This window comes from Apis laboriosa, unplaced genomic scaffold (genome assembly GCF_014066325.1).
Source record: "Apis laboriosa isolate Shangri-la unplaced genomic scaffold, ASM1406632v1 scaffold11_cov152, whole genome shotgun sequence".
NCBI lineage: Eukaryota > Metazoa > Arthropoda > Insecta > Hymenoptera > Apidae > Apis > Apis laboriosa.
The window spans coordinates 483931-504173 of record NW_025221020.1 but is presented as its reverse complement, the minus strand read 5'-3'; the positions used below and the strand labels follow the sequence as shown (position 1 = coordinate 504173).

At 47.0% G+C, this 20243-nt stretch overlaps 1 protein-coding gene across 1 annotated transcript; it reads right to left on the bottom strand.

The window, feature by feature from the left end:
* Positions 1-379: 379 nt before the first annotated feature.
* On the bottom strand, positions 380-15406 carry LOC122719889. Its single transcript, XM_043946130.1, has 7 exons — positions 14905-15406; positions 10974-11116; positions 10691-10908; positions 10369-10595; positions 9833-10159; positions 3752-9587; positions 380-3660 (listed from the first exon to the last, which is right to left on the bottom strand). Exons 1-7 carry the CDS (start codon positions 14932-14934, stop codon positions 1811-1813), a joined length of 8631 nt encoding a protein of 2876 aa, XP_043802065.1. The 5' UTR covers positions 14935-15406; the 3' UTR covers positions 380-1810.
* Between the last annotated feature and the right edge of the window lie 4837 nt (positions 15407-20243).

Here is a 20243-nt window from a genome sequence, read left to right as displayed (position 1 = left end):
TTTTTTTTTTTTTTTTGCTTCTAAACGGAATCACTTTGGTTCGTATCACGAAATGAGACTATTCACAGGAACATTACTTTTCAACATCCTTAATCCTTAGTTTTTGCGCCAGAGGTAACACATTAAACGCTTCGATTAACGAGTTCTACTCTTTATGTGGAAAATTTCCAATCACCCCATGATGAAGGTGCGAAAGAAACGTACGGAAATTTATAAGTGTTTCATGGCTTAATTATACAACCTTTACAAGAATTTCTTCTTTGTTTATAGTTTGTAATAAATTGCAGGCATTCACGCGTCACGACAGCACACCGAAAGATGATATAAACTTGTCATTCTGAAACAAGGTGAAGCGATTTTGTACTAAAGTGCAGCGATATAATACTATACTTTTAATGAATTATCTACGTAATGTACAGTTTTTTTCTTTTTGGATACCTTTTTTTTTTTTTTTTTTCTTTTTTTTTTACATGCACCGTGACAACAAGGTATGGTCGGCCCGTCACACAATGTTGCTCTTAATTACATATATATTTTTTTTTTGTTTCATTTTATACGTCCTTTTCTCGATATTTTCTTTCTTCTTTCTTTTCAAATATCTTCACCTTTATTTATTTGTTTATTTTATTCTTTTTTTTGCCATTAATCCGTTCAATCGTCTCTCTCGCCACTCTCTCTTGTTGGTATCATAAGGTATATTACGACATTATTAATTTACAAGGATTATCTTGATTTAGAGATTAAGATACTAAGTTATCGAGAACTTTATGCAAAAGGCAAAGAATTCAATGCACATCTCGCTACGTTAATTCACCAAACGAGATCTATAGATATTAATTCGTCTATTCAGTCTGACCATACCATGTAAAAGAACGTAGAACGTAGTATCATCATAATAGATACAGTAGACAGAAATTATGAATTCAGGCTTTTAATTATAAATTCTTTAGTCTGCGAGGGATCTATCGACAGTCGGATACGTTCTATTCTTATTTTTTTCTTCCTTTTCTTACTAAATTCCTTCTCTCATCATTTACACTTTTTTTTCTCCTTTCTCGCGCTGATGCTATCTCGCTTACTCTCTCTCTCTCTCTCTCTCTCTCTCTCTCTCTCTCTCTCTCTTACTGTTTTTCGAAAACACGCCTATTCCTCGCCGTAAACCTTATCTTTTGACTAGATTGCGTCTCTAATATCCTTAACGATTTAATCTAAATCTGCCATTCATTATAATTTTCATCTTACATCTAGTATTACAATAACATCTAGTGGTAAGAGGATGACCTACTGTTGTCGAGAATCGTTAATAGAACAATCGTTCCTTCGTTCTCCCTCTCTTTCTCTTCCCCCCTCTCTTTCCTCTTTCTCCGTCTCTGATAAATCAAGTTCATACTGAACGAAGAACTTGCGAATTAACTTATATCTTGCCTAATATACGAGGATAGGCATTTCCGACTTATATCGTAAAAGTTTGTTTCAACAACCTCATACATATATCGACTAATATATATAATATATATATATTTTATATATATTTATATATATTATATATATATATATATATACACACGCACAAATTCAACGATTCGCGTGTTTCTCATCGTTCTTCGATTCGAATTTGCGAAATCTATTTGCGATTCAGCTTTCCGGCTATGAATTCTAAGTTTTTCGTACGGCATAGTAACAAGGATACGCCCGGATACGTTTTGGAAGCTCCTTCGTCGCTGGACGAACCGCGTCCACGAGGGATAAAAGCATACAGCATTATGAAGATCGAACACGCGATGCTCCGTCGAGCGTTCGAACGCTAGGACTACCTTTTCTTGCCGGCCTGTTTCGACGACAATCGTTTCTTTAACCTCGGATGATCGGATTTGACCGACTTCTTTTTAGGTCTCTCCGGGGAACCGTTGCAACAGGCGCATCCTTTCTTAACGTGGCCACGCAAACTCGATCGTCTAGCCCGACAGTCCGGCTCGACCAAAGCGATATTCCCCGTTTCGTCGTCGGACGGCTCGGACGCCTTATCACTGGAAACCATAACCGAATCTTGGATCGACTCGCTCGACACCTTAATTCGTTTCGACAGACCACCCTTGTGATCCGCCCGATTCAATACCACCCTCGCGTTCACCTGTAACTTATCTTTCTTTTTCAAATAATTGCAACGCCGCTCGTTCGACAGGGACTTGAGACTTTGCACGCTGTCCTCGAGCCCGTTGCTCAGGGCGTTCTCCTCCGGTTGGCTGCCGATCGATTCGCTTATGCTCGAATTATCCTCCTCGTCGCTGCTCGACCTCGTCCTCTCGGACATCGGGCTCTCCCAAGACAGGTAATCCATTCTCGTAACCTTAGACGCGATCCGTTTCTTGTTGGTGTACGTGTACTTGTGCGTCGACAACATGGGGCCAGCGATGGGCGAGAGTGGGGAGGGTATAGTCACGTCCGCCGTGTTACTGCTGAGCAAGGTCAAGCTTTCGTCCCCGGAGCTAGCTGCCGACGCGTTGTTTACATTGATGCTAGGCGGTAACGATTCCGAATCCAGATCGATGTCCAACTTCATGTTCGAGGGTATACTCGACACGCTGCTGGGCGAGCCCTCCTTCGAGCCGTTCCTCGACGCGATCTTCCCTCTATCCTTCAACGAGTCGTTCTCCAACGAGGCCAAATTGGTCGGTGATAATCTCGACATATCGGAATTACTGTTCGACGCTTCGTCCTGGCTCAAACTCTCCAACGTTAATCGCATGTGTTTCGCGGGATTTTCCAACTGTAATTCCTCCACTCCCCCTCCGCCCCTCTTCTCCCGCCTCGACCGCTTCGCGGAATCCTTCGCCGACCTGCCCCTCTGCCCCCCACTCTTCCTCCGCTCGTTCACTTTGAAGTCGGCCACAGGGCTGGCGTCCCTGCTCCCGCTCGACGAATCCAAGGAGCGAAAGTAGGAGGCGCCGTACGATTTCATGCCCAGCGGTTGGCTGCAGGACGCGTCTTGGGACGAGTGGTCGAAGGAAGGCGAGTGATTCGTGTCGAATAGCAGATCCGCCTCCGGGAACAGGTCGCTCGTGCTAGGCTCGTCCACGCCCAAATCCTCGCACTCCTCCGACAAACTCTTCTGCAGCTTCATCTCCCGTTCCATAGCGGCCGCCTTCCTCTCCATCTTCTGTTGCAACAACTCCCTATCCAACCTGGGATTCAAAGGCGTTTTCATCACGTTGCTCTTATTCGCGTACTGTTGAAACGGTTCCAGAGTGTGATTCATAAAGTATTTTTTCGCGTTCGTCTGATATATCTGCCCGCCGGACATCTCGATCCCCTGCCCCTTGTTTATGATCTGTAGAACGCTCTGCACGTTCTCCGAGTTGTCCGAGTACCTCGAGTTCAACGGGTCTATGCTCAAAGAATTCGTGGACGTGGGCACGTATCGCCAAGGAGTGTCGGGCGACACCTTGCCCTCTGGCTCCCAGGCCTCTTGCAACCTCGCGTTCCCGTATAACAAACCGTTTCCAACTTTGCACGAAACCTCGATACCCTCGCTCGACTGTTGTACGGAGGAAGACTCTTGACTGTCGGAGCTGCTCGGCCCGCCAGTAACCAGAAATTGCGTCGTCCCATCGATCCCTCCGCTCTGCTTGCTTCCAACCGTCGTTATCGTTGACATCGAATCTGCGAAAAGAAAGCGTTATACGTCATACATGTCATAGATTAAAATTAAAATTTTTCGCTCGCCAAGACTCTTCGAGATTCGCTTACGTACCCATTGCGTCGTCCATTTTTCTTTTCACCGTCTTCGGGGAGATGATCTTGGCACCAGGGATGATCTCAGTCGACGCTTCCTTCGTGTCCTTTTGCTGTTGCTGATGATGCTGATGATGATGATGATGGTGGTGGTGGTGTTGCTGTTGCTGAGACGCGTCGTTCAACAAAGAAACGTCCGATTGCGTGGCGAACGCGAGGGCGATCGTCGCACCCGTTTGGATGGACACGTGTTTGTCGTTGTGAATTTGTCCCTCCTGAGGGGATTGTTGGTTGCTCTTCTCTGGGCTGTGCTGCGCGATCGTCGCCGTCGGCGTGATGCACACCACGTTCTCAGACTTCAGTCCAGGGCTGGCCAATTTGTGTATGGACGAGTTGAACAATCTGGCCCCTTGAAGGGTCAAATTTGGATTGCTGGTGATCACGCCGCAGATCGGTTGGCCTCCCTCCCCACCCTCGCTCAAGTTACGCTGAATCAGCCCGATCGCCGAGTTCCCTTTGTTGACGACGATCGCGTTCCCCCCTCCGGATTCGACAGCGTCGGTTTTCGCCGCGGCCAGGTCCCCACCTATCACGTTGCCCTTCTCCGCCGCCACCACCCCTTCCCCCGTGAACTGGCCGTGATGATTCCCCCCCGTCCCCTGGGGTATCACCACCGACGTCGTCCCCTGAACGTTCTGCGCCCCGGCCAACGACGCCTGGCTCCCGGACAACGTCTGCAACGTGGGTATCTTCACCTGTTTCACCTGCGCCGGCTGCGAGATTATCTTGCCCGCCTGGTTGAGGAACGACTGGAGCACCAACGTGTTGGAAACGGCCGCGTTCCCGGTCGCGCGCACGGTCGCTGGAACGGTGGCGAGCAGCTTGGATCCGCTCGACACTATCGTGAATTGTTGGCCTCCTTTCACGAGGTTCATGGGAAGGATGTAGTTGGGGCCGGGGACGAGGACGGCCGTGCTGCCCATCTTGCCCGTCACCGAGGCGAGGGCCTCGCTCACCGACACGGAACCGGCCTGCACCGCCTCCTGCACGATGACCGCTCTCGGCTGGCCCGGTCCCGGCTCGGCGAAGATCAAATTCCGTCTCTTCACGCTCACCTCGACCCCGTCGTTCGAGTCGTTGGCAAGATTTCGAACCTCGGCCGCGGCGCCAACCGCCTCGGTCGCGGCGCTCCCGACGTTGGGGGACGGTTCCTCGACGGGGGCGGGGAAACCGGCGGGGCTGTCCTGCACGTGCACCACCCCGCTCGACGAGTCCTCGCTGCCCATAGTCCTGCCGAGATCGTCCGTGCTCGGGCTCAGCTCCGAATTCTGCTGCCCGCCCACCGACTTCGCCTTGCTCGCGCTCGACTTCTTCCTCTTCGATGATTGGCTGGGATTCGTGGGCGGGTTCGACCTCCTCCTTGGCGCGGGTTTGTTGTTCAGATCGGGCGAGTTGCGCAATTGCTCCGCGTACTCGTCCAAAATCGCGTAAATCCTTTGCGCGGTTTGCTCGTCCTCCTGCGGTTTCTGTTGAGGTTTCGGTATCGGGGACGACTTCGATGTGTTGGTCGCGCTAGTTTTCACCGTTTTTGGCGCCGCTTTCTTCACCGTTTTCGAGGAGGGCGGGGTAGGCGGTGTTTTGCCGGCCGGGGGTATGGGGGCCGGGGCGGGTGTCACGCAGGGACTGGAGGAGCTTTGGGAGGTGACGCTCAACGCGGGGGAGGCGGCAGGTTGACAGTAACTCGTCACGACCACGACCGGTGTCGAGTTGGGTGTCTTCGAAACCGCAGAACCCGCGTTCTGATTCACGTACGCGAGCGACACTTTTTGAGAGAAAACGTCCTGTTGGAAATTCACCGTCGCGTTACCGTTGCTCGTGAACTCGTTACCCGTTGCCCCTCCGGTTTGCTGCGTTGGCATTAACAGTTGCTGGGCTAACGCGCTCACGGACACTTGCTGCTGTTTTCCAGCTTGAGTTTGTTGCTGCTGTTGCTGTTGTTGTTGTTGTTGCTGCTGCTGCTGTTGTTGGGTGGTCGTTTGCGTTTGTACGGTGGTGGTGGGCGAGGTGGATATCGTTTGATGGGACTGCGGTTGAATCGTGCTCCTTTCCTTCACCTGTTCCAACACGCTCTCGAACTCTCTTAATTGTTCCAAAGTGGTCGAACTCACTTGATTCGGCACCTCTATGGGGGAACCGAGCAAACTGTCCGTTCGAACCGTGGACTGTTGCTGTTGCTGTTGTTGCTGCTGTTGTTGCAATCTCGGTGTGGTGAGCACGGCTTGTATAGCTCCCGTGATATTCTGTTGCCTCAAAGGAGCTCGAATGATGTTCAATTTGACCACAGGTGTCCTTCCGGTCGGTATCGAATTCGCGTGCGATATCGTAGGAATGATGTTCAACTGGCTTGGATTCGTGGTCGATATAGTGACGGGGATTTTGTGCGTGTATATGACACCGGGGGAGGCGTTCTGAACACTTTGCACCAACTGCGTCAACGTTTGACTCGCGTTCGGGCTGGTCGCCACCACATTCGCGTTATTCCCAGAGCTTTGAACGATATTCAATATCTGTCTACTCGTGGTCGATAATTGCAACGTGTTTGGAATGTTCGCGATGGATTGCACGTTTATCCCCGTAGACGGGCTCGCCTGTTGCGCGTTGGGCACCGACGTTTGAACAGCTTTCGAGAGGTTAGTCGTCTTTTGGGGAGAGACCGATTGTACCAGAGTTTCCGCCGAGGCGGCGCCACCTGTCGCCACGCCGCTCGCGCTCGACGAGTCGGTGGAAAGCGTGTATATAGTTTTACCGAAGGCCTGTTGAAATTTCGGCAAGCCTGCGTTCTGCCCGGAATTTTGCGCGCCTCCTTTCGTCAATCTCTCGTACGTGTTCCTGCCGTTCCCGCCGTTCTCGCCTCTCTGATTTTGCCGTGAAAAATTGGATCCTCCTCCTCCTCCTCCTCCTCCTCCGTCCTCGATATTTTGTAGATTGAGAACGTTCCTCTGATTGGATACCACGTTCGGATTCACGGAGGCCAACTGGTACGTACCGTCCGGTTTGCAAACAATCTGCAACTGTTCGGACGCGATGTTCGTCGAGGAGATCCCGGAGCTCGTGGTGGTAGTGACGGCGGTCGTTGTCGCGACAGCGGCGGAACACGGGGACGGGGATTTCTTGGGCGATTGACTCTGCTGGTTTCGCCGTTGGATCGGCATCGTTCGAGGACTCGAGTCCGACTCGAGTTGGCCGGAAACGTTGGTGGTCGTGGAAGAGGTGGGCGAGTTGTCGGGCGGTTGATTCGTCTCTTCGCCGACGTCGGGAAGAACGGAGGATCTCGGTGGAGGGGTTTGACCGGCGGGACTCATGCCTACGCCACTGTCGTGGCCCCCCGAGGAGGGAGTGCCGGGTAACTGAATATTGCCGGCCACGCTTGGCGTTCTGTTCGGCCTGGGAGGTGTATTGCCGCTGTTCACCGAGCCCGAGTTCGGGCTTTGCGGAATGTTTCTGGAAAGTTGGACGACGTTCACCGTGGGTCGCATTCTCGGCGGCACCATCATGTCCAACGTGTTCAAACCCGGCACGTTCTTCGCCAAAATGTCCGAGTCCCTGACAGCCTTGGCCAGAATGTCGAACTTTCGTTTACCCAAATTCGATTTCGAGTTGAGATCCCGGCCGTCGGCGGGCGTCAAATCCGTTTTACCGATAATCGCCGCCCCGTTCCCCTTTTGCTTCTGATGGTGATACGTGGACAAGGTGTTCTTGTTGGGCGAGAACGGCATGTTTTTCTGTATATTGATCAGTTCGCTGGTTATATCCCCGCTGCTCAATCGTTGCTGTTTCTTGGCCCGGATCAACTTCCTGTCGATCTCGTCCGCCCTCGTCAACACGATCTTCGGGTTCAAGTTCAACGTGCTCAGCATGGGCGCGAATTTCGTCACGTTGTTCGCCGCGCTATTCTCTAAATTATTATTGTCTTTGCTCTTGTTCAAAAGATTCTTTTGCAGTATCTGGGAGATCCTCGTCGGTTTCTTCGAGTTTTGCGGCCTGAACATTCTCAACGATTTCAGCACCGCCGGATCGCTCCTCCTCTCGGTGATGATCAAAGGGGCGGCCGCCGTGTACGCCGAGCCCTTTATCGTCTCGCGCTTGTTCTCGTCCATGTCGGCCGAGAACAAGGTAATGATATCGTTGCTGCTCACGTCCGAACCGCTCGCGTCCTCGTTCGTGTTCGCGTGCCGCACGTTCTCGTTGACGAGCATATGGAAATGCGATACCGAGTCGACGGTCAACTTCGATCCCTTCGAGCGTAGCTTCTTGCCCGCTTCTTTACCGACCGACGACGACTTGTTGCCGCCTACCTTCTTCTTTACCTCCAATCGGCACCCGTCGCTTCCCAAACTGTCCGTTTGACTGTCCTGCGTGTTGCTGTCGGAATCGGACATCGAGCTAACCCTGTTCCTGAAGTGTTTCGGTTTACGCTCCGCGCTGTCGTAATCGCTCTCCGACGATTCCAATCTGTGGATCTTTCTCTGCCTTCCCGTCCTTCTTATCCGCAGCACGCTGCCACTGTCCGAGTCCGTGGTGGTGGTGTCGTCGAGGCTCCTCCTCGTCGACGATCTCTTGTAATTACCAGCCGGTTGAAAGCTCCCGAACTGCTCCGAGTTGTCCGACGGTAGATCGACCCACTGCTCGTAACCTTTCTCGATCCCGAAAAATATATCCTTGGTGTCGTCCTCCGAGGGCCAATCCTTGAACTGGGAGTAATCTATGTTCAGGTATTTCAACTCTTTGTTCGTGTTCCTCATCTCCTCGGCGTTCTCCAAGTATCTCTCGCAGAGGCTGTTCAACTCTTTCCAATCGAGGACCCAGCTGAGCATGTGGTAACGGGGGCTGCTCAGCACCACCGCCAAATCGTCGCAAAGTTGGGGGGAGAGGCCGAGCTTCTCCGCGTCCAACACCTGATTAGGCACCGATTTCTCGTCGTAGTTCGCGGACCCTGTCACGGCGTCGCCCTTGATCAGTATCAGGGCGTCGAGAGTTCTCTCCACGTTCCTCGCGCCGGGGCTCGAGGGGCGTTTCGCCTCGGGCGTTTTGCTCCTCGAAATATCGTTCCCGGTGAACTCGCCGCAATTGAAGCAAAGCTCGCCGAGGGGGCCGTTCGACAACGGGTCCCTCCTCGGGTGCAACGGGCATCTGTCGCTCCCCGCGATCATCGCCTCCCCCCTTTTCGCGGTTAGAAGGCTCTTTAACAATTGATCCGTCCTCTCGAAGCTCTTGCTCACTTGCCCGTTCTGAAAGTCGATGCTACTTTTTTTCATCGACGCCGTTACCACACCAGTTGCGGCCGGGCAGGCGGGCGACGACACTGAAAACAACGAAGTAGAGTTGCATAAAGCGGTAGGCGGTGAATCGGCGCCCGCGGCTCTCGCCGTTTCGTCCTTCCTCTCCCCGCTACTACTATCGATCATCCTTTTCATCATCATCATCGATCCCGTGCTAGAATGATTGCCCTCCACCAGAGCGTGCTTAAATCTCTCGTTAACGACCACCACGCCGCTGTTATCGCCCTGTGTCCCATCCGCTCTCGTTTTCCCGCACGCGACAGCGATCTCTTTAATCCTATCGTAACAAGCCCTGGTCGGATGCAGTGAGAACGCCGTCAGCACGCATTCTCGAGCGATACCGATATTGCTCCCAACAACGTCGGCCAGTTTAAGGAATTGCGTGCTCAAACGTTTCGCTGTCTCGCGGACCTTTTCCGTATCGGACTTCGCTTTTTGACTCTCCAATTCGTTCATGTCCGTGGTCAACGCCCTTATGTACAATTCGATCACCAGGGTCTTTACGCTGTCGCCGAACTGTAATTAGAGAGAGAGAAAAAAAAAAAAAAAAAAAAGAAAAAAAAAACAAAAATAAAACCTCTTTTTTTCTCCTTCGTTTCCCCCTGTTTTCCTCGATTTCGATCTCGAGCGATAACGGGTTTCGAGGGGGAGGGGCGGAGGGAAAACCGGGGGGCGGAGGGGGAGGGGCGGAGGGAAAACCAGGGGGCGGGGCAGGGACGGGGGGGCGGGGCGGGGAGGAGGAGGAAGAAAAATGCACTTACGTGTTTAACGAGCACCGCGCAAAAGATATAGATGTGTTGAGCGCTCTCGGCAGGCTCGATCAACTTCCTTATCATCCCGGGTAACGTGGGCTCAACGTCCTTCAATTTCGAATGCAATAATGCCCAAGAGTTTAGAATCTGTTCCAAAATGTTGGCGCCCGTTTCCGGCACGGGCCTCACCATACCGGCTGTAACGAGATATTGTGCAACCAATTCGGCAGCTTTTATAGAATTTCTCCAAACGCGTGCGGTTCCGTACTTGGTAGGTCTTTCGCCGCTGAGCCGTTGGACCAATTCCAATCCGTCGCTTAGATCCATTAATTTTAACTGAAAAATCCACGCTATTCTTGTATCCTGTGCTTGTTCATTGTTCAAAAGTAGAAATAAGAATAAAAAATAAAAAGGGGGAAGGGGAGGAGGAAGGGAAAGGGGAAAGGATCTATCTTGCACAGATCTCGCATCATCACCCGTAGATCCACGGACCCGTAGATCTAACCCGTGCGCGCGTGAACGGATGGAGGGAGTTGTGTACTCACTTGAGCGAATATATCTTGCGTGCGTTTCAATTTATACAAGAGGACAATGTAAACGTCGATCATGTAATGAACGTGATGTGAATCGGACAGGGAGCGCAACCGATCGCTTCGCCGGAGAGAACGTACGCAGGCGGCGGCGAGGTTAACCGCTATGTCCTCGCAGCGGTCCTCGCAAAGTATTTTCAGCCTCATTGTAAGCAGTTCACCTTTCTCCGAACAGCAGAATTCTGTCGATATCGAATTCTGATTATTATTGGAAAAGCTGGCTTGGGGGAGATTTTTTGATTTTTTTTAATGGAATGACAACTTTAGGGAAATTTACCCTCCTCATGTTCGGAATCCGGTTGGCCGTTAAGTATGCTGTCGAGAGCTGGATGAGTCCATGGATTGTGCACCAGAGCTATCAGGGCAGTGCACCAGGGTGCAGCGGGGTGTTGCACCAGGTGGGACGCGCACCTCTGCAACGTTACACTGAGGTGGGTCTTCGTCGCGGGTGACAACTTGGGCCACTCCCCGCGCAGTACCAATTTCAACGTGTGCCTGTGGAAAAAAAGCGGGAAGGCGAAAGAAGGGTATTGGCGAGTTCGATCCGCGAGTATACTCACTTGTGAGCCCATTCTATGAGAGACTGGGTGGCCTCTGGCGTTGCCCCAGGAATGAAATTGGTGACATGCTCCCAGGCGGACAGAAGTGCATTCACCTTGTCGCCGTACTTCTTTTTGCTGTCACTCAGTGTCGCTTCAAGCCCCTACAAATCAGCCGTCGATTAAACACAAGTGGAAACGTATCTCGTTCGGAAGGGGGTTTTTCCGGAAGGGGAAAAGGGGAAGGGAAAGGGAATGATTCGACTAATCCATTTTTCATTCAGATTCTACTTATAACGCTCTCGTCGATTATAAGTAGCATCGATCGCCGCAAGGTTTAAATTCATAGTGGATCGTGGTAATGTATATTAAATACGTTCGATCCTTCGAGAAAAAGTAACAACGAAATTTATATCGATGTATAATTATCAATCAACGGACAAACACGTTCGATTCTTCGAGAAAAAAATAGCAACGAAATTTATATCGATGTATAATTATCGATTACGAACAAACACGCTCGATCCTTCGAGAAAAAATAGGAAGGAAATTTGTATCGATGACTAGGATATCGATATCGATCGATGGAACGAATGAAATCTAGAAAAAAAATTAGCGATTAAATTTAATTCGTTGTTTCGATAAATATCGGCAGTTGAACGTTCGAAAGATCTTCGTTCGAATGAAAATTTACTGTTTTACGAAAGAAATAAACTAAGAGTGAATGGAAATTTATAATGATGACGAGAATATAGAGTGAAAAATGAAAGGAGAAATGAAACGAACGAAATCTAGAAAAAAAATTAACGATTAAATTTAATTCGTTGTTTCGATAAATATCGGCAGTTGAACGTTCGAAAGATGTTCATGCGAACGAAAATTTACCGTTTTACGAGAGAAATAAACTAAGAATAAACGGATACCTATGATGCTTCTTAATGATGTTTTGTCCAATTAACGAGAATATAGAGCGAAAAGGAGAAATTAGCCGATAATGCGCTACTTGATTTGTAAATAAAGGGGTTAACTTCTTAACGGATCTTGACTCGAGATGTTTTCGTCTCTCTCTCGACAAGAATCAATTCACGTTCCGAAAACAAACGGGAAAAGAGGATGGGAGGGGGGAGAGGAAAGAGGAATTAACGGATATTAGGAAACAACGTACGGAATTAAAACGCGGGTAAAAAAAAAAATAAAAAATAAAAAAATGGACGGAAAAATTGTTTGGAACTCTGTGAAGAAAAAAGTTTCAATTGGAAAGGAGTTAATTTCGAAGGCATACCATTCGCGAGCCGAACCATCGGTTACTTACAGCCAACTCAGCCGATCTTACTTTTGCGTAACTTTCCCCATTTGCAACTTCCACGCGGCGTTCACGAGCAACCACCCTGCAGCATCGAGAAACCTTTCCCTCCTCCCCTTTCCTCCATATATCTCTTTGCTTATTCCTCGCTATCCTTCGAATTTTACACCTCTCTCTCTCACACACACACTTCGATCAAATTTGTTCCTTTCTGTTTCCTTGGCTCGTATAAATTAAAAAAAAAAAAGAAAAAAAAAGTCGTTCGTGAATCGAGAAGATTAAACGATATCGATCTTTTTCATTCTTTCCTCTCTTTAGTTTTCTCTAATTCTCTGCGTCGTAACGAAGTAACGAGTATAACCGTGACCCTGTAACGGAAACCGACAGAACGAACAGAAAGAGAGAGAGAGAGAGAGAGAGAGAGAGAGAGAGAGAGAGAGAGAGAGAGAGAGAGAGAGAGAGAGAAATTCGATACGTCGCGCGTGAAGGATTTCCGATACCTAACTTTTACATCGGAACTTTTCAATAATGCAATTCTTATACACGCGGCTCGTCACAGCTTTTCGCTGAAATTCTATCAACTTCCTTCTGTTATCAAATCGAATTCCACCGAACGGTGCAACTTGGTCGTTGTGTCGCTTTCCCGATTCGAATGTTTGCGCCTCTCCCCCACTCCACTCCACTTCACTGCCACTCGACTCCAGAGACTCAACTCGAGGGCGAATTTGGAGTAGCGCGTTTTCCAAAGACTTGCATCCATCGAGTGCGAGTGTTGCTCGCAAGGTGGCGGAAGGAAATTGAACCGTGTATTGCATTAACGTTCCAAAATCGGTCGAGACAGTCAGCGAAACGCTTCTTTTCGAAACTCTCCTATTCGTAATCATCGAACGCCATCTACCGTCTTATGTTTTGGTTAAACATTTCGTGCGAACTTAAGCAGGTCGGATATCTTAAAATCGAAAAGAGATTTGACTATGCATATCTTGATAAAATTCTCATGAGAAGTTTCATTTGTGAATTGAAAACAATCGAAAGCTTCGAAATTGATCGAGAATAATCAGCGATCTCTTTTCGAAATAACAGATCTTTTATTCCTAACATAGAACACCATCTATCGTCTCACGAATGCTTAAAGGTTTCGAACGAATTTAAGCAGATCGGATATCTTAAAATCGAAAAGAGATCTGACTATGCATATCTTGATAAAATTCTCATGAGAAGTTTCATTTGTGAATCGAAAACAATCGAAAGCTTCGAAATTGATCGAGAATAATCAGCGATCTCTTTTCGAAACAACAGATTATTCTTCTATTCCTAACATCGAACGCCATCTATCGTCTCACATACACTTAAACGTTTCGTACAAATTTAAGCAGATCGGATATCTTAAAATCGAAGAGAGATCTGACTATTCACCATATCTTGATAAAATTTTCACGAGAGAAGGTTTTTATTCGTAAATCAAAAGCAATCGAAAGCTTCGAAATTAATCGAGAACAATTAGCGAAAACGATCTCTTTTCGAAACAACGGATTATTCTTCTATTCATAAACATCAAACGCCATCTATCGTCTCACATACACTTAAACATTTCGTACGAATTTAAGCAGATCGGATATCTTAAAATCGAAGAGAGATCTGACTATTCACCATATCTTGATAAAATTTTCACGAGAGAAGGTTTTCATTCGTAAATCAAGAGCAATCGAAAGCTTCGAAATTAATCGAGAACAATTAGCGAAAACGATCTCTTTTCGAAACAACGGATTATTCTTCTATTTGTAAACATCTTCTATTTGTAAACATCAAACGCCATCTATCATCTAACGCTTAAACATTTCGTACGAACTTAAGCTAATCGGATATTTTAAAATCGAAGAGAGATCATGTTTATCCATATTATTTAATTATCCATATACCTTAATAACTCTCATGAGAGAAGTTCCTGAATCGAAAGCAATCGAAATTGATCGAAAACAGTCAGCGAAAACGAAAGAACGTATTATTCTTCTATTCGTAATCGTCGCAATCGCATCGAACGTGACACTCTTGACGCCATCTATCGTCTCACGTACGATTAAACGTTTCGTACGAATTTAAGCAAGTCGGATATCTTAAAATCGAAGAGAGATCGTGCGTCTGACTATCCATATACCTTGATAACATTCTCGCGAGAGAAGTTTCACTCGTGAATCGAAAATAATCGAAAGCTTCGAAATTGATCGAGAATAGTCAGCGATCTCTTTTCGAAACAACGGATTATTCTTCTATTCGTAATCATCGAACGCCATCTATCGTCTCACGTTTCGGTTAAACGTTTCGTACGAACTTAAGCAGATACCTTGATAAAATTCTCACGAGAAAAGATTTTCATTCGTGAATCGATGGCAAATTATGTTTCGACAGGGTGAGGAGTAGTAGAAAAAAAAAGAGAGAGATAGAGAGAGAGACAGAGAGAGAAAAATGATATCAAAGACAAAGACAGTTGCGAAACTTAGAGACAAAGTAGACTGCTTTTTTCTCTAGGTGAGACGAACCCCCCCCCCTCCCTCTCTCGTTCTGTTTCTCTTTGTATCTCTAGTAGAGGAAGAAAGGAATAGCGAGGGAGAGGGGATGAGGAGAGAGAGGCAAGTGAAGCAGTATCCTCACCACGCACGACTTTTGGATGTGCGAAGACATTCAGAGGGGTGGTCGAGCTGATCGGTGATACAGCAGCAGTAATAGCGAAGTATGGATGGAGAGAACGTTTGGTGGTGGTGGTGGTGGTCGGCGAGGCTGGTGAAAGATATTCTTTCTTCCCGGATCAAAGGATAAGGCAAGGTGTGGTGACGCGACTTTCCTCGGCGTCGGTCGCGGCGCGGCGTCCGATCCTCTTCCTTCTCCGCTCCTCCTCCTCCTCCTCCTCCGTTGTTGTCCCGTTGGTGAGCTGGTGGCAGGGGTAGGGGCAGGGCTCGTAGCGGACATCAGCGACCTTCGCAGCCCCCCAAAGTTCGACGATATCCCCGATTACCGGAAAATCCGTGGACGATGCCCCTCTACGAGACCGGCCTCCTCCTCCTCTCTTCCCTCTCCCCTTCCCCTTCCCGCTGCCTACTTTCTTCCCTTTCTCCCACTTCCGTTTTCTTATCTCCGCCAGTCTTCCCTCTTTCTTTCTCCTCCTTCTCTTCCTCCCCCTCCTCCTCCTCCTCCTCCTCCTCCTCCTCCTCCTCCTCCGCCTCCCTCGTTCTTCACCACCCGCCTCTTCCGGGTTATCTTCCGCTCCTCTCACGCGGTGCGCTCTCCACGCCACTACCAACTGTACCCCGTCGTCGTTGCCCGCTGTACCACTGTCATCTGCAAAACATCGAAACAACAACCATTCCATTATTTTCCCTTTTATCGTTTCACTGTCGTTTCTTTTTTTTTTCTCTCGCGCTTTTCATCCTTTTATCCTTCTATATAGTTTATATATATATATATATATATATATCAAAACGGATCGAAACGAATAAACGAGTGATATCGAGACGCTTGTATATTCCGTTGGCATTCGACCTCTCCAATTCCTTCAACCGATAGCCAATTAGAGCGACGACCATGCGTGGAGAGGATCGAAACTGAAAAGGATTAACCGCGAAGAGGTGCCTCCTCCCCCCCCTACTCTGCCCGATACGAAAGTCCAAACTGTCCGACAAGATCGTCCCTTCGTCCCTATCTTCCTTCTCCTTCCTCCTACCACCTTTGTTCCCAACGGGAGGAAATACAATCACGCACGAGAGAAGGACTTTTCCCGATCCCTTTTCACCGATGAAACCGTTTCCCGGGCATGCAGATTGGCCCGCGACGCTTTGTTATCGCGTTTCTCTTTCACCGAGTCCCATCGTCTGCCGTTGCTTCTTCCCTACCACTTTAGAAAACGAACCACTTCCATCCTTTTCATTCCCGTTCAAAGGAATATCCTCGTCGGATCGAAAAACGACCCGTCGTAATATTTTCTTTTTTTCGCCTTACACGACGATAAATACGTCGTCAAACATGTTGCGACATCTCGAGGAAACGCGTACGTGACAAACGACGGATCCGTTTTAGTTTCGATCGGGATCGAGAGCGCAAAGATTCGGTAAAATAATTTGGCGAGGCGAGCGATCATAAAACCTCTTCGATGATAATAATTCGAAGAAGATCAGTCCTCGCGCTCGAAAAGTTGGTCTTCTATTCGAGAAGAATAACAGTCTTTCCATCCGCCCCTCTCCTTCGAATTACTTGGCAATTTCTCGTTTGATCGGTCGTAAGAGAAATTTCGTCTTCGAGAAAGAAAGAAAAAAACGTTTACCTTCGATCGCAATCGAAGAACAAACTGACGCATCGATGAAAAAAAATCTTGATTAAATAGAGGAGTGAAAAAAAGGGGAGGGGGGAGAGAGAAGGAAGAAGAGGAAAAGAGAAAGAAGAGAAAAAAAAAAGTACGATATCACGTGGTTTACTTTTATCGTATAAGCGGATAAAAGTATTTTGTCGGTGAAATTCAGTAGCGTTGGCCCACGTTGACCGGATAAACGAAATCGAAAGATAAAAGAGAAAAAAGAGGCAGACTCGGTCGAGTCTTCTCGATGTTTTGCATAAGATTAATCCGAGCTTCCATTACTCTCGGAGGTTTGCACCGGTTCGTGACGCGTAACCATTATTCTCCGTTCAACGTCTCCCAACGAAACTAGAGCCCCCCCCTTCAGAGTTATCCATCGATTCCACGATTTTATCTTGTACAGAGGTTTATTTCGCGTTACGCGCGCTTTACTTCTCACCGAATCATCCCTCTGTCGGGATTCACTTTCGAAAGAAAGTGATAACATCTATTCCAAACATCTATACCAATTCGAAAAGCTGGAAATAAAGAGAAAAATATTTGACGGGATCGAAAAATTCTTTAAGGCGAATTTAAAATTTTATATTTTTCACTTTGGATATGGATCCTGAATGATTCATAACGAAAGATATAAAGTTTTCATCCATAGTGAACAAAATAGAGCTTTGCTTTTGATAAATGGGTAATTGTAGTGGAGTGACAATGACAGGTTTAAACTAAGTTTAATAATAAATGAACAGCTGTTTAACGCGCAATTTTGTCGAATAATTGTGCCAGCAAAGTTTAATAAGCATGAAAATATTTTTGAAGACGTATCGAAATGACGAGCATCTTTGGAATAATAAATTCGTGCATAAAGAATTAAAAATTAGTGAATTGATTTCGATCATTGAACGAGTATAATTATTCCAACTTTCTTCCTTCGGATTCATGTAGATAAATTATTCGCGATGAACGTTCAAAGTGAAAAAGTGTAAATTCAGCTTTAATTTGGGACGAAATTGTCGACCGAGTAACAATCCGATTTTTATCTCCAATATCGTAATGAACGACTCGTTATCTTTCTAATCGAGCGACAAATTTCGCTCATCCGTTTCTATCTGGCAGAAAATTCGTTTTTCCAACGTGAACGGGACAGGAGAGAAAAAAAAACGAGATCTGGTCGTTTGCATGGTAACTGTTGTTATAATATCAAGTTTCGAAGAGAAAGACCTTTGAAATTTTTCTTCGCTTCGTACGAATTAACGATAAAACGCTATTCGACTCTTAAAAACAATTGCAGGCAAACTACTCGGATTCCGAACGCATTGGGATCGGGAACGACATCGTTCCGCGTTTTACGTCGCGCGCAAATTCGTCACGTGACCGGCCACGCAAATAGACGTATTTCTGTAGCAGCGTTGGTCACCGGCCGGCACGTTACTCGCATAAAACGTGGCCATTATACCACCGTTCAACTATCAATCGATGGATCACCGTTCGTTGAGCGATTTGCCACTTTTTATTCGACTCGAGAGAGAAAATGCACGAGTATATCCTCTACTTTAATTTGTCGAATATTGCGTGCCGCTCGATTCGTGCGCGGAGAATCTCGATACATGTCCGCAAGGACAAATCGAAATCTTCTGTAACGACCGTGTTGCGCAACCAAAATACGTACGTACTTACCGTCCGTTGGGAGAATAAAAACTATGAAAAAAAAAAAAAAAAAAATGCGACGAATTTACGTTTATTTTCTTTTTCTTTTCCTTTTTTCTTTTTAAAGAATTTTCTTGACGTTGATACGAGCGAAACTAATTGGAATGCGACGGATGCGATAATCGTAGAAATTACGAAGAGAAAAAGTGTCCTAAATTTCCCGGCCTGACGTTTCAGAACCGAGTGGAAAGTCGTTAAAAAACTATACCCGTTTTTTTCATTTCGACAAAAGACCACCTGTTGCCACGTAACAGGTGATGCATCGGTGTAGAATCAGCCATGCGATTACCTTCATTTTCATTAACCACGTTTTTTTTCTCTTCCAGCATTAGTTCCATAAGTAACCGCATTTTCCAAGGACAGGATTTGTCTCTGATTTATTTATTCGCGATATTCTCGAACCATGGTTGCGCAAAGAATCGTAATCGAAAAGAATTATCGTTTGCAAATTCAACGCTTACGCTGCAACTTATATCGTTACAAGTATTCGTTTACCATGAAACAACTTTAATATATTTTCTTCTCTATCCTCTCTCTCTCGCGATACAGATAATGATATACAAGCAATCGAAATATTACGCGGTAGCGGTCATAGCGTAGAAAGAAAAATAAGAAGAATCGACGAATCCTGGCACGAAGGAAAAGATTCAGACCTCGAAATGTTAACCGGTCGCAGTTTTTCTCGTGTCTCGAGTGACGATAACGCGCGATATAAAGCGGAGAAGCTTTACTCAGCGGAGCAAGCGCCATTTCTCTCTTTTCAAACGAATCTCCGATGCCGGCGGCTACGTTAACCCATTTTTCATGGAATTCAAAAATGCTCGGTCGCGTTACGTCGCGTTTTGCGACCGCTCGCCAAATCAGAGGGCCTTTAATCTTTTCGTAGCATCGCTACGATATACGCTTTTTATTTACTTTGCAAATCGAACAACGGCGAAACGAAATAAATCGATTTTTCGTATTTACTTACACTTACATTACATTTCTTTTGGAGGATACTCGTCTAGTTTAGCTATACTCTTGAATTTTTCAATTTGGGACTTTTATTTATCGATTTTTACAAAAATTTAATCAAACGTACCTTTCTTTATTCAAATATTATCCTTGCGGTAATCTGAGGATGATTAAAAATTTTCTTCGAAGAAAAGGAAACGAGAACACGAGGTAAAATATCAGCATAACAGGTGGGAAAGTTTTCGAAATTTCGTTTAAGAGCAGTTTCACGAGCTCGCACGGCCCTACTTCCGTTTCTTAATTTGGCTGGCGGGCTTTTTAAAGAAATGGATCGAACGAACCTTACCAAGTCTACGTTTAACCTCCAACTATCATCACTGCATACCTTCCTCTTCTCGTTTATCCAAGATTAGAAGATCGCGCTGGGTAATGAGCTTCCGGACAACTCGAGCTTTCGTGCACCCTCGTTTCTCCTCTCCTCTCTCTCTCTCTCTCTCTCTCTCTCTCTCTCTCTCTCTCTCTCTCTCTCTGTTTTCAAAACCAATGCAATTTTGCCACCTTCTCCGCTTCTTAATTTTGAATCAACTTGAATTTTGCGAAATTTCTCATTATTTATGGTATGATTTCGAACTCGAATAAAAATTCAAAAGTACTTACTTGGACAAATTGGACACCAGTGATCGGTGAGAGATGAAAGAATGGTATGGAAACGAGGAGAGAGCGATGCATTAGGCGAGGAGAAGAAAGATAGAAAGAGAGAGAAGCGAGATGCGCGCGAGGGGTTAAAAGTAGAGGCATTGTGCCCGTTAAACATCGGATTGAAGAACGTTTCCATTGGGGATTTTCGGAGAGACGGAACGAAATCCGAGGCGAGATACACGGATCTCGTAATGGCAGCGCACCGAATCAACGACGGGTAGACAAAAGACGCCACTGGGAGTTGGGCTATTGTTGTCTCTTCGAAACGAAAAGGACAGCCACGCGGCCGAGCCAA

Coding starts and splice junctions, on each gene's coding strand:
- LOC122719889 (XM_043946130.1), bottom strand. CDS start 14,934: ATGTCTTCGCACATCCAAAAGTCGTGCGTG. Junction 10,160..10,368: donor CGCAAGATATATTCGCTCAA/GTGAGTACACAA, acceptor TGGATTTTTCAG/TTAAAATTAATGGATCTAAG. Junction 3,661..3,751: donor AAAAATGGACGACGCAATGG/GTACGTAAGCGA, acceptor TTCTTTTCGCAG/ATTCGATGTCAACGATAACG.